General features: G+C 39.5%; 1 protein-coding gene across 11 annotated transcripts in view; it reads right to left on the bottom strand.

Moving 5' to 3' along the window:
- Nucleotides 1-1,269: 1,269 nt before the first annotated feature.
- The window catches only part of ZDHHC14 (zDHHC palmitoyltransferase 14), a 64,507-nt gene continuing 43,706 nt past the window's right edge, over nt 1,270-22,070 (bottom strand). For 9 of the 11 annotated variants that reach the window (XM_072141055.1, XM_072141053.1, XM_072141061.1 and 6 more), the window contains 5 exons: nt 21,235-21,283; nt 18,278-18,380; nt 15,264-15,373; nt 14,611-14,713; nt 8,422-9,644 (listed from right to left, as the gene is read on the bottom strand). In XM_072141055.1, the coding sequence (XP_071997156.1) occupies nt 9,243-9,644; nt 14,611-14,713; nt 15,264-15,373; nt 18,278-18,380; nt 21,235-21,283 (767 nt within the window). In that variant the 3' untranslated portion in view covers nt 8,422-9,242. Of the gene's footprint in view, nt 1,562-8,421; nt 9,645-14,610; nt 14,714-15,263; nt 15,374-18,277; nt 18,381-21,234; nt 21,284-22,070 lie in introns of those variants that run through there. The other 2 variants (XM_072141063.1, XM_072141059.1) reach the window with 2 other exon arrangements.

Here is a 22,070-nt window from a genome sequence, read left to right on the forward strand (position 1 = left end):
CCTTTCAGATGTTACAATCTAAGGCTGCGCTCCCGCTTCACTTATTTGGTCAAGTTGGCCCCTGTAAGTGCCCATGGAATTGAAGAGTGCAGCGATTCTAAGAGCGGCGGCTGTCATGCGCGTGTCATACTAAAACACAGCACTGTTTGAAGATCAAACCACACTCTTTATGCATATTTGAGCATGGCACAACTTTCTACAACACGCTACAGGCTCTCTGCAGCCAGGAAATACTGTTTTTTTTAACGTGATTCGTCATGATTCGATTCGGGGCGAAACTTGTTGGAAAATTCATTGAACTCGGCGAATCAAAGTTTTGAAAAATTTGCCCATCTCTAACCACTAAACATATTCTGCACAGCTTACAAATTTACTTTCAACCTTTCTGGAAAGGGAATACATGCAACAGCTATTTGATCAAACTGCTGAACATACCCCTAGAGGCATATACTTTGGAAACTATGGTCATGTGTTCATTGCTTTCTTTTTCCCAGCTTCTAAGCCTCTACATTGGTCAGCAAATCCTGTGTAAGGCACTAAATTAGGCCTCAAATGCACATGGTGCTTTATCATTACTCTTATATTTTCAGGTTTGCGGTGAAGGTCACATATTGGGTATTTCTAAACATGGCATAATACAAAATCCACCATATGAGGATTTTTATGCCAGCTCACTACGCCTGCGTCCCATCCCTACTAAGCGTAACTACATATTTTATGAACCTTTGCTCTGTCTAGTTACATTATATTGGGAAGGGACGCAAGGCATAGTGAGCCGCCTCGTTTTTTTTTTTTTTTTATCTCATTTCCTCAGTACATATATAAGGCATTATTATCTTATTAAGTTACTGCTTCCTATCTCAAAATTCCTGGTTTCTTAGTTAATCCATTTATGACCTATTACAAAGTTACATGGATTTTTGAATTTAGCCAGAGGTCTCCCTTCCTGCTGAAGAAGTTAGCTACTGCTGATGAGAGGTTCTGTCATACTGTTTATAATGATGGAGACGACAGTGCAGCCGCCTAATTCTTCTGGTCTCAGATTTAGTGAGAAGGGTTAATACTGTCCCAAGCAGGCAAATATAGTAGTTACTAGCTGTCAATGTGCTGCTTTCCTGATGAATCATAAGATACTATGCAGGAGCAGTCTGATGAGTCTCTCACTTCTGCATGTCTAATATGTGCAGGGCAATCATCTGAAGCTGCAGGTAGGTGAAAAGGGTGATTTTCCTAGAGTGTTTATTTCACACAAATTTACAAAGATCACCAAGACTATTTGGCACAAAATGTAATTTATTTGTTGCTTACAAATCTTAACTGTAAATTAATATATCAGAATTAAATCTGACTTTGAAAAAACTGCAATTACATTATAATACATGAAGAGGTGGAGTGCAATGGCATTATGTAATACAGTAGAAGTTGTAGACATTTTCCAGCATGTCCACGGCCAACTGAGCTGTGTTGGTCATTCCAACAATTTTGGTCAGTTCTTGAATAGTTTGATGATTCCTTGGTGTTCTGTTTAATTCTGATCCAATATTACAGGAGTTTCCTGGACCTGAAAATGTATCATGTCAAAGAAAACATTATTAAGACTCACATATAACACCTCAGTGTAGGGAATAACATGGTTAAGCATGATTTAAAATACATTATCAATTAACTAGAATGAATAGTATGTAAAACAGGGCAGTTTCCAATTCCCTACATAACCAATGATAAAAAATCATTCACAACTGATTGATAAAACATCAGCATAAGAGCAGGCATGTAAGTCATGGCAAATACCAGCACTAGAAAAACAACATGGTTATCTAATTTATCATTAAAATGCCTTCGATTCCATTTTCTTTCACTAATTGGATCAAATCTTTGAGAAAAGGCAGATTCATGCAATGTTTTATTGTGGCATCATGTGGAGAGATTTTTTTCTTTTTCCAGACCGCTATATAAATGCATGCACGCCTCAATAATACATTTTAATACTTCATTAAAAAAGAAGAATCTGCAATCATTACATACAGCAACTTTTAATAAATCAGAAACGTGCGAAAACTCAACTTACCCTCGTGAATTATACCTTTCATTTGTTGTATTAATATATTCTTTACTACAGTGTAAAACTATAAGGGTATGATGTTTAGTTTCACCTATCAACTGAATAAAGGGCTCATTCACACTGACGTGTGCCTGCCTGGCTGTAGCTGTACGGACACACGTTGGGCGGGCTGGAGTGGAGAAGAAGCAAGCACTGTTCGCCCACTGCATAGAGCTGCATGGCCTTTCTTACAGCCAAAGATAGAGCATGCTCACTGTACCGAGCCCGGGCGCTATCGACAACAATAGGGGACGTATATGCGGCTGGAAATTTGCGACCGTACATACGTCCCCATACGTTAGTATGCATGGACCCCAACACTACACTCAGATGTCAGCTTCTGGCTCTGTCCGTAGTGTCAATCAGCAAATCAGATAGGTCACTAATAGATCCCGACCAAAACACCTTCCTTTAAATAGGCAATTTTTATTAAACTATACATAAATAGTACCAGCAAGTATACTCTATAAATATGTAAAAATATGTATAAAATGCTTCTTCATCCATTAATCATACTGGTCCTCTGCTTCCTAAACTGGTCACTCATTCACTACTAAATCCATCTTGAAAGACAAGTTACCAGGCTGCCCACAGGAGTGTTGGAAGAGGGGAGGATAAGCTACACTGTTCTGTAAGCCTCTGTATCTAAATAAGGCCTGTTGCCCATTAGAGTTTAAGAGACCACCACCCCAAGCCCATTTATGGGCTCTAACCAAGATCTGCTGTTTGTCATAGTAAAGGTCACATGTGCACAGACCACGTTTTTCTGAAAATATTGCCTGTAGGTAATGGGCTAATCGTTTGTGGAGAAGAAACTTTTGTGTGAAGTGTATGGGAGATGAAATAGCAATTAAAACGCAACATAGAGAAAGTTTGAAATTGTAGGATAATTTCTTCACTGTGTGAGATTTCCTTTCCAATTTTACAAAAAAGACATTAACCTCAACACTTTCATCTATGCTTGATATTTTATATGCAGCAGTCACTTCATAACTCTATAGGAAACCCTATCATTGCCTCTACTACTGGCTGTATTACGGTACTCCTTAGTCACACCTGCTATCAGAGCTCTATAATGTGTTTGAGGCATGCTATGTGCAATGATACAGCTCTAGACTATTGCTGCTTATGACCATGAGGCTGCAGTAAAGTATAATCACCAAATCCCCATAATTATAGAAACCATATAGAAGACAAATTCTGCAAAATGGAATTATTAATTGATCATTCTAATTAGTTTTCTTCCACAAGTTCAGGGACAACAGAGACCGACATGGTGCTTGGAGCTGCGTTCATATGGAGGCTAGATAGATCCATGGCTACTTCTCATGCTCAAACGTGATAGCTTATTCTGAAATGTCACCAGAAACCACAGGCTTTAACCTCTTCAGGATCGGGCTGTTTTCAATTCTTTACTCCTCACATTCCAAAAGTCGTAACTTTTTTTTTTACCCTTTTAGAGGCCAATAGGAGTGTTTATAAATGGTGCCACTAGTAAGAACCATTGGTCCCACGGATTATAATCTTTGTAGTGTACTGGAAGATGGAAAAAATCCAAATGTAGTAGAACTGACAAATAATTACATTGTTTGGGTTAGTAATATCAAATATAGAAATTTTCATGTACAGTATTTTTAGGACTATAAGGCGCACCATCAATAAATGCCTGCTAAAATGTCTAGGTTCATCTATAAGGTGCACTTGATTATAAGGCGCACCCGATTATAAGGCTGAATGACCAGCAGGTGGCAGACCTGTGCACAGTTCAAGGCAGCTGTTGTCTGTAAGTATGGTTCATATATAAGGCACACTGGACTATAAGGCGCACCTTTGATTTCTGAGAAAATCAAAGGATTTTTTGTGTGCCTTATAGTCCGAAAAATACGGTAGTTTTTATGTTTAATTTAATGGACAAACCTCCATTCAATAGGAGAAAAGGACTCGCTGCGAGTTTTGCGGCTCAGGCAGTTGGCTTCCATAAGAGGCTGTAGAAACCACAGTCACATGTATGAGCCCACTGACATATACGTGGTCCTGTACTAGCCAAAAAATAAGTTTGCGTGAATGTATCCTTATGGAGATTCAGTATAAGTGTGCAAGGGTATAACATATCATTAGAAATTACATCTTATAAAATGGAGTGCTTGAAAAAAGAATACACTTTTCATATCTGTAGTCAAGCTGCTAACTTTCTGAAGGTCAGTAGTACAAAGAGAAATTAACAATAGGCCAAGTTTCTCTAGCTTCAAACCATCCTCTCAAAAGACTATCCTAGTCCATATTCAATTTCACATGGGGCACTCAAAACTCTACGAATCATACTAAAAATCTGTTGTAATGGACCCAGCTCCTGAAGATTTTTTGAGTTAATTAAAAATTTCAAAATAACATATGAAAGTGAAAGGAATAAAGAGAAGCAGTATAGTGTTCTAGAATTCTAGAAAGTCACTGCCCATTAACTGTTGATCTGGTGTCATTGATGATTGACCCCACTAATCTGATATTAATGACCAATTCTATAAATTTTTATTCATATTTGCAGGCAGGAAAAGAAAACCTTTCAGCTCATCTTATGATCATACCAGAGAAAGATTTCCCCAGTCCAGAGAAAAACACAAAACAAGAGAAAAATGACAACTGAATTTAACAGGGGTTTTTGGCGCACACTATCGGATTTTGGCACAATCGCGCAGACTTTCATGCGACACAAATGGGGGGGTGGGGGGGGGGTGACCGTCGGACAACTTACATACATGCACTTACATACACCGGGAAGAAGGTGGTGAACTCCGGCGGAACCCAGCGGGGAAGCGACACATGCAGGATATCGGGTGCATGATCTTAGTGAATCGAGCCGGACTTCATCCTCGTCGGACAACGCACCTCGGTGATCGCGACCGGACCAAGTAAGTAAATGTGCCCCAATATGTTAGAAGACACTTCTAGATAATGCATGCAGTCTTACAACAGGCTAACTAACCTGCTCCCAATGAATTCCACCAAATAGTAGACTCACAGTTACTACATGGCTTTTCACAAAATGACTCATCAAACACTGTTCTGCTTACAGAAAAAAAATCTTTAGAATAAGCACAAAGGTTTCAGCATGATTCTTGACCAATGAGAAATTGCATAAAAACTGTGGTTTCTTATTTTGTTTTCTTTATTTGAAAAACAAGAATTGTAAAGCAATAAGAACTCAGGTTTAATATTAACGCAGGTTTTTTTTTTTTTTTAAATAAGCTGTTTTTTTTTTTCCCATTTGGATGTATGTCAAAATCATTAGAAAAAAACAAAAAGAAAAAGAGTAAATACACATATAAACACTAAAGCTAAAAGAATTATCATTTCTTTATGCACTTAACTGAAAACACCCAAGTGTCTGGGTGACAGTACAAAATACAGTCATTTCTTTAAAATGAGGCTGGGTTCACATCCCGTTTTTTGCCATATGTTGTAAGGACACATCAGGGGGATTCAGACGTATCCCACTGTGTGTTTGTATAGTGGGATACGTTGCTCCTTCCCCTGAATCGCTAGTTGCTGCCTGATGTACGGGGTCTATCCCCAGTGATTTCCCTGTCCCTATATGGACAGTAACATCATCGGGATCCTGCCACCCGCTGAACGATGTATCCGTTCAGCGAGCCTGGAGGAAGGATACAATACACTGCATATGCTCCCCACAGGCTTCTATTGCCTCCACTGAGTGCATGGGTCACTCAGTAGGAGGGAGCAGAATGGAAAGACGTAGTTTGCTGCATCTTTCTATCCTGCTTTTTTCGCCAGATAAGACGTAGAATGGTCAGACGGAGGCAACATCTATATCTCAGTCTACTACTATATGTCAATGTGTATGCTCAGCATATATATTGTGATGTGAACCTAGCCCAAGAAATTTCGTTTCATAACATAATTCGACTTTTTTCTGTTATGACACAAGATTTAAATTATTACGACATTTTTACAAAGACTTGTTACTGAGCTTGGTATAATCTATTAAGGGATATGACTGTCAAAGAAAGAAAAGTACGGTACATGCCAAACTCTTAACAAGGCATTCTCTTCCACAAGTCATGATGCAAAATGCCAAATGTCTGAACGTGGCAATTTTTCTTTAACAGGTATTGTTAAATCTTAAAAGGTCTGATTCTGGGAGAGACAGCTTTATTACCAACTCTACAACCAGTCAGTAATTCCCTTCTCATTCGCTGGACTGCACTGTCCAGTCAAACATTCTGCTTGCTTCAGTCCTTTAAGAATGGGGATCCTTGCTTCAGTCCCTTAAGAATAGGGATCTGGCTTGCAGGTTACACACAAGATCTTAAACTTTCAAGGTCATAGGGATGGATTATGGACTGAGAAGGATTATAGATAAGTGTATGACCACCACAAGCTACTTTACATATCATGGTCAGTAGTAGGGAGGATATCAAAATATCCTTACAAAGGTCTCTTTATATTTCACAGCAAGATCACATAAAATGTAGCAAATTTACAATCCAAGAGTTTATATACTTGATATAGCATCTCCTACGGTCATTTCCATCCCTTAGCCTGATCACGTAACATGTTCAAGCACTGAGGAAGAAGCAGCTTCCAGTGCAACAAGCAAACTGACTGCACAAAAGCCATAATGTCCTTCTACAAGTGAATCCATACACAAAAATGAAATTACTGAGTACATGACCATACATGACTTAATGAGTACATTAACCTTAGGGTCATATGGAAACTAATACAAATCTGGAAAGTATAACCATGAATAAGCAATAAAATATTAATGTTAGTGTCTGAACATATGTTCAGATATACAGGCGATCCCCTACGAACACCCGACTTACAGACAACCCCTAGTTACAAACAGGGGTTCGTAATTTACTGTAAGAGCTATCAAAAGCAACTGGAATTAAGATTTATTGTTAATACTGGTTCTTCTGTAAAATATACAGTTCTGATTCACATACATACTCGACTTAAGAACAAACCTGCAGAACCTATCTTGTATGTAACCTGAGGGCTGCCTGTACTGTACAGAGCCTTCCCCTTCATCAATACCTGGTTTTGTCTTCAAAAATGACAATATTTTACAGACCAAAGGACTTCAATGTAAACATTATTATAAAAACATTTCTCTACACTGGCCAAAAATACTGTGTCTGAAGTTGACCACTAAATTTTAAATTTTTTAATATGTGGGCTATCCTTTATATTTTTTCTGTAATTTCCTCTCGTGGATTTCCTTAGATTTTCAGCAAACATGGCGTCACCCTTTATCTTGTACACTGCTCCATCCCAGGTCTGTGCTTTGAGTAGTGCCTGGCATTGGAGGTTATTCCATTCACGTTAATGGAAGAAGCATAAGCGACTGTAATACAGGACACAGCTGTTATTGTACTAGAGTACTGTGCCTGGTAAAACAAAGTAGATTTAATGCTATTAAGAGAGCCACAGCTCCATTGAAATAAATGAATGGCTGAATGTTGATGGCATATCCAATTTGGGTTGCCCACTAATACAAAAGTTTACCCCGCTAAGTACAATACTTATATAGGGTCACACATGTCCTGAAGACTTCTGCTAGATCAAGGAAGCTGTGCATTTATTACTGTATGCATGCTCCCACTGTGAATACAAAGATTTGGATATCCTTGGCTAGCCCCTTCACACTCTGGTATGGGACAGGGGGTACTCACGGCACATAGGTTGCACTCCATGACCGAATGCGTGCCAGATATTGTGAAGTATACCATATTTTCTGAAATCTAAAAGCATTGATATGCCATTAAAAATTAAATGTAGCTTTGATCAACACCAAAAACTTATGTAAAAACTGTAGTGCTATAGTTCTTAGATGAGGGATGTGTGAAGACTCAATATGGTCAGAGGTCACCAATGATGCAGTGTTCTCAGTCAAGAGCAGAACGCAAGATGTAATCTTCATAAAATATAAGACCTATTTCCATTCATTAGTATCCCCAGGGCCGGATCCATGTAATGTCTGGTAGTTATGCATTAAAAGTGATTAGAAAGTCTATCGGGATGTTCCCGTTCTTTCTGCTTAGATCCTGAATAGACTCCTAATAAATTTTGGCCTGCCTTCTACCTCACCCACTGGTAGAGCAGAAAAGTTCAGAGATAATTCAGAGAAATACTTGTTTTATAACAATCGCTTTATTTAAAACACTATATTCTGTCAGAAAAGTCACATTACTATGCCTCAAACTGAATCGTATATACAAGGAACAAACTTCACTAATTCAAGTTGAATATGCAAAGGAAATAGCTTATCGAAGTTCACAGAATTCGCCAGAGACTAGTAAGAAAACAAAAGGTTACTTTATTGATGTTGTAGCACATATTTGGAAAAAAGTGTAATGGAATATACCATATCTAAACACTTATACAAGTGATTAACTTAATGAATTGTCATTCACTAACATAAGCCCTTTTTGATCAAGAAAGATAATAAAACCCCCAAATGATAATATTCCAAGAAAACCCCAAAAATGTGTGTTTTTCCCCAATGGCCATTAAAAAACCAAAAACATAACTTTAAAAAAAAGCAGCATTTATACCCAACAGAAAGATGCAAGAGTGTACCCTGGCGAAATGGACAGCATTTGGACCACAAATTCTTGAATGAAGATGTTACCATTTTAGAATACAGAATATGTTGTTGTAAAAATATTACAACATTACCAAACCAGAGATTTGTAACAGGTCATAATTGAGCATTCCAATATCGACATTCTCCACTGGGTAGGAAGAGGGTATTATACACAGGTAGAACCAGACAAGCAATTCCATACACAGTATCCAAATAACACAGAAATCCTGCTGTGTCCCCCAACTTACAGGTCATTCCAACCATTTCTTCAAATCAACCAAAACTGCTGAAAATATAGACTTTAATGAGTCAGACCAATGCAAGAAGAAAAAAAAAGAAGAAAAAAACCGAAAAATATATATATAAAAAAAAAAAAAAAAAAAAGATCCATTCAGGTAAATAACTGTTCAAATAAATTTGCCACTTTGTAATTTGCGACACTGGACTGTGGCCATTTTTCATCACACAGTGCAATCTTTTCACAGGGTTTGTCCTTTGTGCGTTACATTTGATGGGTAGTGTCATAGTTGGTCAGACAGAACTGAGTTTAACAAGACCACGCACAGAGTCTTCATGCAGAGAGTCTTGGCTGACAAGGTTCAGGACATGCATGGTATGGCTGTGAGTCACTGGGCTGTTAGCTGGCAGCATTCCGGGTGGTGATGGTGCTTCATCTGGTGTTAAGAACTGATGGTTTCCAACATCATCTTTTAAGGGTATCATGTCTGTTAAAACAGTTTCCGAGTTCAGATTTGGCATTGAAGATGGTGGTGTTGGCTGGCCAAGTGCTAATGAAGCACACGGTGCACTTATCGTCGTCTTCCCAGGCAGCGGAGGTTCATCAGTAGGTACTGTAGGCTCAGTCTGCAGAAGTGGCGTGGCTGCAGCCTGTAAAACGAATTTGGTGCTCTGAATGCACTGGTCTTGGTCACACTGCAGAACGTAAGGGTATGGAGGAGTACAAATATGAAAATAAAGGGCATTCCAGGAAAATAATTAAAAATACGGGCAGATGTGAAGGTTGTTAAAATTAAAAAGGAGAATAGAAGGTATGAAGAGAAAATATAAAAAAATTAGAATTAGTGATTAATAGAGATACAATATAAATTTTTCAGTTAATGAAGGAAACCAACAGATATGCTGGGTTCAGAGCTGAACCGATTATCTATAAAAATAGTTAGCTTATACACCAACTAAGTTTGCCAATACACCAACTTAACCACCAAAGAAGCATTTGCCAACCAAATCTGAAGTATTTGTATGAGACTGTATTATCACCAAGATGGACGTTTTATACTGCACCATTACACATTCTATTCATTAGCTTAAAGAGATTGGGCGCCTGTCCATAAAATGGACGTTGCTGTGGAGTTACATGACCGCTTCGTCCAAAGTGTAGTCCCAACGCACCAGACCTCCTTCACACAAGTGCAGCACAAGCCCAATGAAGAGGGCCGAGGGGTGGAACTCAAGCACAAGCTGTTAATCAGAAGTGTGATATCTGTGCATGCGCAGCCTCGGCTCTCTTCAGTGCCCCTGTACTGCCCTTGCATGAAGGAAGTCAGCGGCAGTGGTACAAAGAACGTGCCTTGTTAACGTGACTTCGCAACAATGTCCATTTTATAGACGGACAAAGGACCAACAGCTGGTAGGATTTTTCTTGGAGGTACCAGCACAACAATAGCACCTTTTTGGGAATTTACAATTAGATGATAATAGAGAATATGTGGCAGCATTATTAAAATTTTAGTGAAAAGGTGGCATACCCAAATATGGTGCCAAAGAGCCAGACCCCCATTTATATAAATCGCGCTTAAATGTCTAAAGTGTATAAGCGCTTTGTGTATGGGGCGTAAGGCACCTACAGGTTTTTTTTTTTTTGGTGAAAATTACACCAGGATTTAAGGGCATTTAGGTAAGCACATATTTAATTATTTTCTGCAACAAATCTGAAGGTATCTCAATGAAGTATTAAAAACCAGGACTATGCAAGATGCACAGGAAAAATAAAATTTACAAAAATAGAGTCCAGATTGACTGTATGAATGACGATATAGGTTGTGTTTGGATGGTTGTAATATGGTCACATTTTATGGTCTTATTTTTATAGCCAGACTCATTAGTCAGGATCATTAAAGGGGTTTGCCTGGATTAAAAAAAATGACATTTTTCTTCCAAAAAACAAATGCCAATACCGGTTCAAACATTGTGTGTAGGATTGCAGCTCAATTAGTTTCCCTTTCATTGAGATGAGCCGAAATACAATACACGACCCATGTACAAGTGTGGTGCTGCTCTAAATATTGAGCAACCCCTTTATAGGTTGAGAAAATCAGTTTCATGCACTTCAACCATGGGGACTTTGGGAGAGTTTTATCAGTAGTGTCTAAGGTCAGAAGTGGTCTCATTTCCATGGCAACCAATCAAAGCTCAGGTTTCATTTTATAGAAAGCAGTGGGATAATTAAAACTGAGCTCTGATTGGTTGCTATGGGTAACTAGAACAGTTCTGCTCTGACACTTCTGATAATCGTCCCAATTGAGTCCTCTAAATGTAATATGTTCTCTGCCTTAGGCCCAGCTCAGCTAACCCCTGCCCATGCCCAGGGGTAAGTGAGACACAGTGGTCTTATTGCCCCATGACTGAGCATAATAGAACTAAATGGAGGCCAATGCCTAGAAATATGGTTGTGTGCAGGAGGCCTACAATGCTAGATTTCTGAATGCAGTTAAACATTGCCAATTTTATGGGCAGACAGTATGCTATAGAGGAGAAAGATGATACAATATAGTTTTGTTAAAAAGCAATAAAATGCAATAGTGGTAATTTATTAATTAAACCCAGCCCTAGGGAAACTTGTCAACCACTAGGGCCCTCACAGGCCCAAAATGAGGATAGATATAAATATGCAGAATATGCATATATAAGGAATTCTATTCCACAAAACTAAATATTTGCCCACTTATCCTGCTCAATAACACACCTATATCAGATTAAAGGGGTTGTCCGAGTTCTTTTTTATTAAAAAAAAAAAAAAAAAAAAAACTCAGGGAGGCCGGGAGGGCGCTGCTTAAAAAATAAAGTCCTACTTACCTTCCGGTGCCCTCCGGTATCCAGCGCTGCTGTCGCTCCAGTCCGGACGCCATGTAAACAAACATGGCCGCCGGAGCAGCGCTGGATTCAGCTTCCGGCCGGCCGTGGCCGGGCACGCCTATCCGTCCCTATTCACAGCATTGTGAATGCGGGACGGAAGGTTGTCGGGTCCAGAGGAAGCTGAGTCCAGCGCTGCACCGGCGGCCATGTTTGTTTGCATGGCGCCCGGACTGGAGCGACAGCAGCGCTGGATACCGGAGGGCACCGGAAGGTAAGTAGGACTTTATTTTTTTAAGCAGCACCCTCCCGGCCTCCCTGAGTTATTTTTTTTAAGAACTCGGACAACCCCTTTAAGCAATCAATAATAGATTTGTGGTGGTTCTCCGCATGTACGGTTATCAGATGTCTTGTTTAACCCAATCACTGTCACACAAAAATATTAATGTCCTATCCTGAGGATAGCTTAAAAAGATTGATTTTAAGTTAATAAAGTATTTCTATAGATTAACCAGAACCATGTTCAGCAATAGTTATGGCAAAATTACAACTGCTGGATGCAGAAGGGGGCAACCAATTACTACATTTTAAGCTACTGTATATCATTTTAAGATAAAGACCATTTAACTCAGCTACTTTATAATTGGGCTACCACTAAAGGGAACTTGCACATCAGTCCACAGTCCGTCTGATGCAGAATCTCATACAGAGCTTTGCCTGTACTGATAGGAGGTACAAAGAACAAAAGGAAATCCCTATTTATTTAGTTTCACCCTGAACAAAAGTTTATTTTCTTACGTGCATCTTTGTCTTACAAGACAGTGACACTCCAAGTTGAGCCAAAAGCTTTCCAAGACCTGTGAAGCATTATGTAGCAACCGCTTACATGACATTCAGTTCTTACAAAAAAATGTGCTTCTGTAGATTAAAATTAAAAAAAACACAAAGTGTTAATCATTTTGCCTGACTGTCAGAGAAATTCCCAGCTCCTAATATAAACAGGTGCATCTGCTCTCTCCAGCTAATGATGTGTGAGTGGAGACTGAAGCCATTCTCTGACATGACTTGCTAAGCAACGTGGAAGTAAGGCTTTATTCCATCTGAACAGTGACTTAGTGATTTTGTTGTGTGACCAACAAATAATTGTAGGCAAAATATTCTTTATCAGAGATATCTATGCTTGCAGCATACATATTGCCTTTCAGACATGGATTTCAAGTTCAACCCTACATTTTGTATATGCTTGGAAAAGATCTAAGCATACATGTACAAGGTATCTGTAGACTTCCATTTGTCTCAGAGCTAAAAGTCCTATATTAAAGTGTGAGCAGACTCCTTTTACCATGTATTATGGGATGCACCTACAAATATTCAATCCATTGTTTGCTAGTTTGGCTTCATGAGGTCTTATTCTTTGCATAATGAATTGCAATTTTTACCATTCGTACCATTTTGATTGTACAACCTTTAAGCCCTTTATCCATATTAGTATGTGTGTGTGTGTGGCAAGTAGTAGCATTCATCAATGTATATATACATTTATTTAAAAAACTGTACTGCCACCTTGAAATGTGTATTACAAAAAAGCTATTATCTTAAGAAGTGAATATGTTTAAACTTTGTATCATTCAAATATTGTTAAAAGTTCCCAAAAACTAACCATGGAAAGAATGACAGCCTCCTAACATATTTTGCAGCTCTTGAATGTTTGCAGGTTTTGGACTTAGATAAGAATGTGACATCAAGCCTGCAGTTCACAAGGCAGCAAAGCTGGCCAATTAACTTTATAGATGCCCACGTAAATTTTACTGTAGCATAGGGTGCACCAATAGCCTCTTGATTTAAAAAATGCCTTTGTCAAGCATCTGAATAATACCAATGCCTTTTAATTGCTTCTTTAACATTACCTGCTACCAGTTAGCAGTGTGTAGTGAGTAGCGTGAGCTTCCCACCAAGGCCCCCTGAACAGACAGAATTGCAGAGCTCAGGAGCCCCATTGCTAATCCAACCCTGTCCATATCTTCTCACTGCAGCGCCAGAGCACCACGTATTGTGCTGCCTGGGACAGTCATCTCTGTCCTGCCCACCCTCTGAGTGCCACAGCTGGCACCTATGCCATTGGTCGCCACCACTGATGCAGGGTGTTAAAAGCCCAAGGCCAGTGTTAACAACCTTGGGCTATTGCAGCTCCTGAGCCAAAGAATGTAGAATAGAAATCTGCCATAACACCCAATAAACAGTGTGTTATTTTTGCTAAGCAAATTTAAAATGTAAACCAGTCTCTTAATAGTTTGTGAACTGCAAAAACCCTTATGTCATAGTGACCCATTTTAGATGGTAATAAAATAATCATAAAACAACTCTATCATCATGAATAATAGATGACTGCAGTATGTCTTTAGCTATATAGAGAATATTTAATAAATGTATGAAATAAATCAGATACAGCTTCACAAAATAATAAGTAAGCAGGAGGACAGATGGGGTTGGCGATGGCACTGCTGCATACTAATGTGAAGGATAAGGCCAGATGGAAGAATGAAATCCACAAGAACAGCAGCACATCTGTGTGATCATACAATCCTGCCTATACCACACAATGTAAGATTCTTAACATGTGTTTTACAGTTGTAAAGTAGCACAACATCCTGGGAAGCCTGTCATTCAATCTAACAATACCATATACAGCCTGCTTTATCCTGGACTCTCAGTCAGCCAGTTTAAACATGTGAAACCCTTTGAAATGAGGTCCAGAACTTAACACTGAGCTTTTTTTTTTCTTAATGACTAAATACTTAGCTCATCTTACCATATTGCTCTGGGATTGAGTAGAACCATACATAGTCAATCCATTGGATGGTGTGACTGACTGTGCCATATCAGCTTGAACAATTCCTCTGCGGTCAATTAAGCTGTGAAAAAAAAAAAAATAAATCAATTATGTAGACAATATACTCGAGTATAAGCCGACCCAAGTATAAGCCGAGGCCCCCAATTTTACCACAAAACCTGGGAAATCTATTGACTCGAGTATAAGCCGAAGGTGGGAAATGCATTGGCCACAGCCTCCCCATTATATAGCCTGCCAGACCCTGCCCCATAGTATATAGCCAGCACCTGCACCCCTGAATATAGCCTGCCAGCCCATATCCCCCAGTATATAGCCAGCCCCCTGCCCCAGTATATAGCCAGCAGCCGTGGAAGCCGGAAAGGTGAGTTTTGATATATATTTTTTTACTCGAGTATAAGCCGAGTTTGGGTTTTAAGCACATTTTTTTTTGTGCTGAAAAACTAGGCTTATACTCGAGTATATACGGTATCTACAAAATCTCTTTCCTACCGCAGAACAAAATACTAAATCATGCACCTATGGAATAGTACATTAGAAAGGGAACATGTTAAACGGATACTAGCACAAAATTTACCAAGCCTGCATTACTGCAACACTTCAAGAGGCCTTACCTTGGGTTCATTGGTCCACAAAGAGCAGCACAGCAATTCATAAAAATATTGCCATAGCTATACGGATTGTAGTTTTCTTTTCCTCGCTTACTTGACCAGGAACCTTTTATCTGCAATTGTAAGGAAAGTAATGTTACTTCCTGTCACAAGAGTTGCAACAAATAAAAAAAAAATATAATAATAAAAATCAATAAATAAATGGAAAAGCCTAGGGAGGTGTCACTTTTTTTGATAACACAGAAATCGATTAAGGAATTTGGTTTCTTTGTTGTTGCTCATCTGTAATCCGGCTTTAAAAAAATCGTAACATTGTCGGGGTGTAGGTGGCTGGTAACCTCACCACAGCGTATTCAAAACAAATGGATAAAAAGGCACAATGCTATATGAATACTCTTAGCACAAATGCATTGGCCATTTACAACAAACATTTTAAAGCAAGTCATAAGACTTCCCATTTGGAGAAACCATAAAGGCGCAAAAAAAAAAAATGTAAAAGGGCGAAACGTTCATGGGATATGAACACTGGGTGCTTTCATGTGGGGGAGCGCATTCACAGTATAGAATAAGGACCAGAATTCAGAAGTGAAAAGTTACATGAAGTGCATAGTGTGTGTGTGTTGTGTAAGCTCCTTGAAAAGTTAACAGCTTCCCTGCGGCGTAGATGAAGTATAAAGTAGCAGGGACTGGGAGCTGTAGCTAGTAAAGGAGTCAGTGGTGTAGGCCGACCTGCAACAACATTGAAAATATTGCAGCATCTCAAGCTGAATTGGAGGGACTGATAGGGAACAGGGGATAGGCTCTACCACTAGTATCCTTTGTAAGAGATTTCTGGACACAAGAATCTCCAACTAGCTACACAGATGGCACCAATCACATGGTCTCCTCTCCCTCCAGGAGGTATCAGGGAGAAGCAGTCCCCATGCTATGAATTTACTGAAATAATAAACACAGAGTGGGGAGCAGGGGTGTATCGATCACCCTTAAATGGCGACTAGGCCCATACCTGCAGCAGTTCTTCCTCTCTTTAGCACTGTGCCCCACTGGTTTACAACAGGCCACTAAAGTACTAAACTACCAGAGGCCTTAAAATCGTATGTACATCTAATGAGCAGAGTGGTAGGGTCTTCCCCCCTGCAAGTCACAGGGTATCAACATGTGGTTTGCATCAATCGTGCTTGGGCCAGCACTAGAATGAAGATGATGCAGCCCGTAGCTGCGGGAAGGCAATTGATTTTATTTTTTTAACCGGTTCGCGACCGCCCGCCGTGTATTCACGTCGGCAGTCGGGTCGCGCTGCATGGAGAGGGCTCACGGGCTGAGCCCTCTCCATAGCTGGTAAGTCTTTGCTGCATTGCAGCAAAGGCTTACCGGTAACACCCGCGATCGGTGCAGGTGTTATAACAGCGATGGCTTCCTATCAAAAAGATAGCGGCGCATGGGCGCCGCCATCTTACCTGTGATCGCCGCTCCCCGTCTCCATGGTAGCCTCGGGTCTTCCGAAGACCCGAGGCTATTTCTTTTTAACCCCTTCATTACAATGTGCTGATAGCTGAGGAGGAAAATCCCCATATACTGCCATACTGTAGTATGGCAGTATATGATAGGATTGATCAGACAACCTAGGGTTAAAGTACCCTAGGGAGTCTGAAAAATAGTAAAAATAAAAAAAAAGGTTAAAAAAAATTATAATAAAAAATCCTAAAATTTCAAACAGTAAAAATCATCAACAAATCAAAATATGATAACGGTTTTTCAATGCGTTTAACCCCGTAATGGAAAATAGTGCCCAAAGTCGAAAATGGCACTTTTTTGCCATTTTGAAAAATATAAAAAAAATCTATAAAAAGTGATCAAAAGGTCGTACAGTCCTAAAATGATATAATTGAAAATATTATCACATTTCGCAAAAAATGACACCACCCACAGCTCCGTAGTATAAAAAAGTTAAAGAAGTTGGCAAAATCAAAAAAATAATTTTTGTACAGGAGGTTTTAATTTTTGTAAATGTATGAAAACATTATAAAACCTATACAAATTTGGTATCCCCTTAATCGTACCGACCCAAAGAATAAAGTAGACATGTCATTTGGGGTGCTCAGTGAAAGACGTAATATCCAAGCCCACAAGAAAATGGTGCAAATGCGGTTTTCACCATTTTCACTGCATTTGGAATTTTTTCCCGCTTCTGAGTACATGGCATGGAATATTTAATACCATCACTATGAAGTGCAATTTGTTAATTAACCGGTTAATTTGAGACCAATCAAATATAACAGTATTAAAAATTATTTTATTACTGACTCACATGTACTAAATGACCACTTATATGTTACAGGGTCAACGGATATATCCCTCCCCCATAAAAAAAAAACCAAAAAACACAGTTGTACTAAATATGTCCGTTATAACAAAAATTGTTGGTAAAAAAAAAATATTCTCCCAGGAACGCTTCAATGTCTTACAATGACCTGGGGAAGATGACAGTGTGCACAATGCTGTGGAAGGATGAGCTCACTTAATGCTATGCAACACTGAAAAGGAATAATAAGCATTTAGATTTCTCCTTGGAGAGAGCTAAAACCAAAATCCAGTCTATGTTGGACAAATGAAAAAACATGGGCGACAGAAAAATGCATCAGGACTTTGTTCCCCTCTCCAGCAAAAATAGATATTTCAGGTTCAATTGGTAGATTCCTGGAAGAAGAGGTCTTTCTTGCCTTTAGAATGGTGCTTATTACATTGCCATAGAAATTGCAGGACTTTTGGGTAATGGCTTTTATTGTGGGAAGATGTGGCTTATTACGTTATTTTGGGGACATTTTGTTCATTGTTTATAGTGTAATTATAGACAATACATGTATTTGTCAATTATTATATACTTACAGACACAATAGGAGGGATACTCCACTATTTTTGTGTGGATTGGAGTTGTTACAGACATTTGGTGAGAGTATCCTGTATTTATGTGTCAGTGAGAGAGATTTTATAGTCCATAGCAATATCTCTGTACTTACATCTTCATTTGTGGTTTGATTTGAACTGATCAAATATGTATGGAAACCAGAAAGGCCAACAATTGACCAAACTGAAAAAAAACACACCACAGCTTCCAGGACAGTGAAATAAAAGTCAAGGAAAGAACACATTAGCGGGGTAAACACATTTAAAAGGCGGTGTTTCCGTTTCAGCAAGAAATTGATACTGTTTGAATAATGAAAAGTTATACAAATTTCTGTACTAATTCCTCAAGGTTTTCTACATCTCTGCTCGCTGTTCTTCTATAGAAAGCTTCATTGCTCATTTCCAGTGGAGAGAAATCTGACCATAGTCACACGTGTGCTCGGCTCATTATATCACACAGCTCTGAGTCATGCACCAGTGTGGCCATGGGCAGATTTCTGTCCACAGGAAGAAAACATAGAAGCTTCCTATGGAATCACAGCAAGCAGAGATCTAGAAAACAATGAGGAACTGATACAGTAAGTATATTGGAAAACTATCTTTTTTCATCATACAAATAATAACACTTTAACCTCCACATTCTTTACCTAGGCTCTGCCTGCCCGTTGACGTCTAAAGTCCCTGACGTCTTCAGACGTTGCTGCAGTTTTCTACTGCTCCCAAGCTAGTCATGGGAGCAGGACCGTGTCTCTGGTTGTCTAAGACACCCGGAGACCCTATGGATAAAGGACATGCAGTTTACTACTGCTTCTCCCTTCTCCACTCCTCACAGCATTGTGATGAAGTAGCATGATGCTTAGAGGAGCAGAACCGGCGCGGCTTCTGGCTCTATAGACTCGGCTGTCACGTGACTGCCAGGTCTAAAAGGGGTTAATCAGAGCTGCTGGGTCTGATCAGATCCAGTACAGCTCTGATCAACATCAGTAGTCACATGGGCTCGTTTACCCCTGTAACTGGGGCTCTTATAGATGCCCCAGTCACAGGGTAAAACTTGTAAAAGAAAAAAAAATATGTAAAATTAAAAAAAAAAGAAAAAAAACATTGAAAATGCCCCCCAGGTCTTTTATGACCTCATGCGGGTCATATAAAGTAAAAACACACATTACACAAAAAAAGCATTATCAAATATTTATAAAAATACATTCGAATTTCCCCACATAAAAAAAATCCCCCACTCCACTACGGGAAAACATTGCCACAGTAGTCCCATTTGCCCGAGACTATATATATCTCAAAACGACTGAAACAAAATAGGGAATTCATTAATAATGTTCATTTTGAGTTAATTCAAAAACTAAATTCATGTTTAATAGAGTGGCAAATAAAAAGCTGACCAAAAAAATCCAACAAAAAAAAACAACAGAAATAGTTGGTACGGAAAGTATTCAGATTAAAATTTTTCACTCTTAATGTACTCTCCGCACCCCATCTTGACAGAAAAAACTGAAATATAGCTATTTTTGCTAATTTATTAACCAAAAAATTAGAACCAACTATTCAGACCCTTTGCTCAGTATTGTCTTTTTGGGAATGATGCAACAAGTTTTTCAGCCCTGGATTTGCGGATCCTCTGCCAATCTTCCTTGCAGAATCTCCCCATTTCCCTCAGGTTGGATGGTGAACGCCGGTGGACAGCCATTTTTAAGTCTCTCTAGAGATGCTCAATTGGGTTTAGGTCACAGAATTGTTCTGAAGCCACCACTTTTAGCTATGTGCTTAAGGTCATGGTCTTGTTGGAAGGTACATTTTAGGCCCAGTCTGAGGCCCAGAGCACTCGGGAAGAGGTTTCCAGGATATCCCTGTATTTGGCCACATTCATCTTTCCTTCAATTGCAACTAGTCATCCTGTCCCTGGAGCCGATTTACTCCACAATTAGAATTAACACCAAAAAGTTCAATCTTTGTCTCATCAGACTAGGGGATATTATTTCTCAGTCTGGGAGTCATTCCTGTGTTTTTTTGCAAACTGTATGCAGGCTTTCATATGTCTTATGAAATGCTGCACCTCTCCATCTCTCATCTCAATCTATCGTCCAACCAATGCTCTTCGACCTGCCAGTGATATTAGATTAATCTACTTTAATTTGAACCTCTCCTTCACATCTCCAGGACTTCTCCCGAACTGCTGCACCAATTCTCTGGCAAGACCTTCCCTAGACTATCAAAATAATACCCACCTTCCAAAGTTACCGTATATACTCGAGTATAAGCCGACCCGAATATAAGCCAAGGTACCCCCTTTTACCACAAAAAAGGGGGAACTTATTGACTCGAGTATAAGCCAAGGGTGTTTCAGTGTAGCTGCAGCGTTATCAAGGTTTGTTTGCTTCATACTGCATCAAATCAAATGGTAGGTTTCCTTTAGGATGCGCAGCACATACATTGTGCGCTAGGTTAGTGCTGTGGGGCCGCGTGTCTGACAGGGGCTGCCGCACACACATACCATCGGCAGCCCGTCTGAGCTTTGCCTAGTCATAAGTGTGTTTTGGGGGCAGAGACAGCCGGCCATATGAAAACTGACTTGCGTATAAAAAGAGTCAGGATTTTTCAGCTCAAAAATTGGTAAATGTTCCCTATGATCTGTAAAGGGCTACGGAGTATGACGGCGCTATATCCGTCTGCACACTCATAAGCCATAAAGCCCTGACAGGTGGAGAGCTGTAGGGATAGTTGACTGTGTGGTACTTTCTCCCATCTTCCTACTGCATCTCTGTAGCTCAACCACAGTGATCTTGGGTGTCTTCTTTACCTCTCTCATCAAGGCTTTTCAGTTTGGGGTGCAGAGTGCACATTAATGAGCAAATAAAATAAACTTTTTTGAACTTGCCAATTGGCTGCAATGAAAAAGAATAAAAAAGGGGTATGATACCCACCGTAGATTGCAAAAAAATTGTTTCCGGCAGGAACTAGATGCAAAATAAATTATGCAAGAATAAAAGAACATTAAAAGAACATACAACCTTATTTTCAAATAGGTTTTACTGCATATGAGAAATCATGTAAAGGATATCTTGCAGGGCTGTCCTTTAAGGCATTGAGAAATCCTGATTGTTGAGAGCCTAAAATAAACAAATAAGAAATTAAGAGGTGGAAACAGAGGAACTGGACAATTGGATCAAAACCACTTTGATAGTCTGTGAAATGCACCAAACAGAGAGACGATAGAGGAATCTTCCATTAAAATCATGCTTGATAAACCAGGACACTTAATCAGAGATGCAGGTGCCGCGACTTTGGTAATCTTATATTTGTTATCCATGGCCTGTACCAGATCCCCTCCATGTTGTAGCTTCACAGGCTGTTACACTGTGCAGGAGCATGTCTGACCTTCCCCCACTGCTCCTTCAGAACTGCCCCCTCCCTCTGCCTGATGTAATCTCACTGTATCAGAGGAAGTTTCAGCACATAGTGGGACAGGGGAAATGCTTCACACAATGTAACAGCCTGTGAAGCTGCATCACAGAAGTGCTCTGGTAGAGAACCCCAGGAGCCCTTAAGGACCATTAGCATTAGCAGGTTAATTTTAGAAGGAAGGAGGCCATGGATAACAAATATAAGGTTACCACAGTCACAGTGCCTGGATCTATGAGTAATTGTCCCTGGTTTATCATGCTTGATTGAAAGGGTGTTGGAAATAAGGAAGCCTGTTTCAAAGAATGTGGTCCATGTATTGGAAACATTATCTAGCTTAGCTGAAATTAACAAGATCTGGGCCAAGTTCGTCCAAACAAACGTACCCGTGTGCAACAGCCCCGTAAGAGACCACAAACAGCCATCCGAATATACACACATCATGCACAATTGTCACAAAATTCCAAATGCAGTATACATAAGATTCAATTGGCA

This window comes from Engystomops pustulosus, chromosome 3, assembly GCF_040894005.1.
Source record: "Engystomops pustulosus chromosome 3, aEngPut4.maternal, whole genome shotgun sequence".
NCBI classification, from domain to species: Eukaryota; Metazoa; Chordata; class Amphibia; order Anura; family Leptodactylidae; genus Engystomops; species Engystomops pustulosus.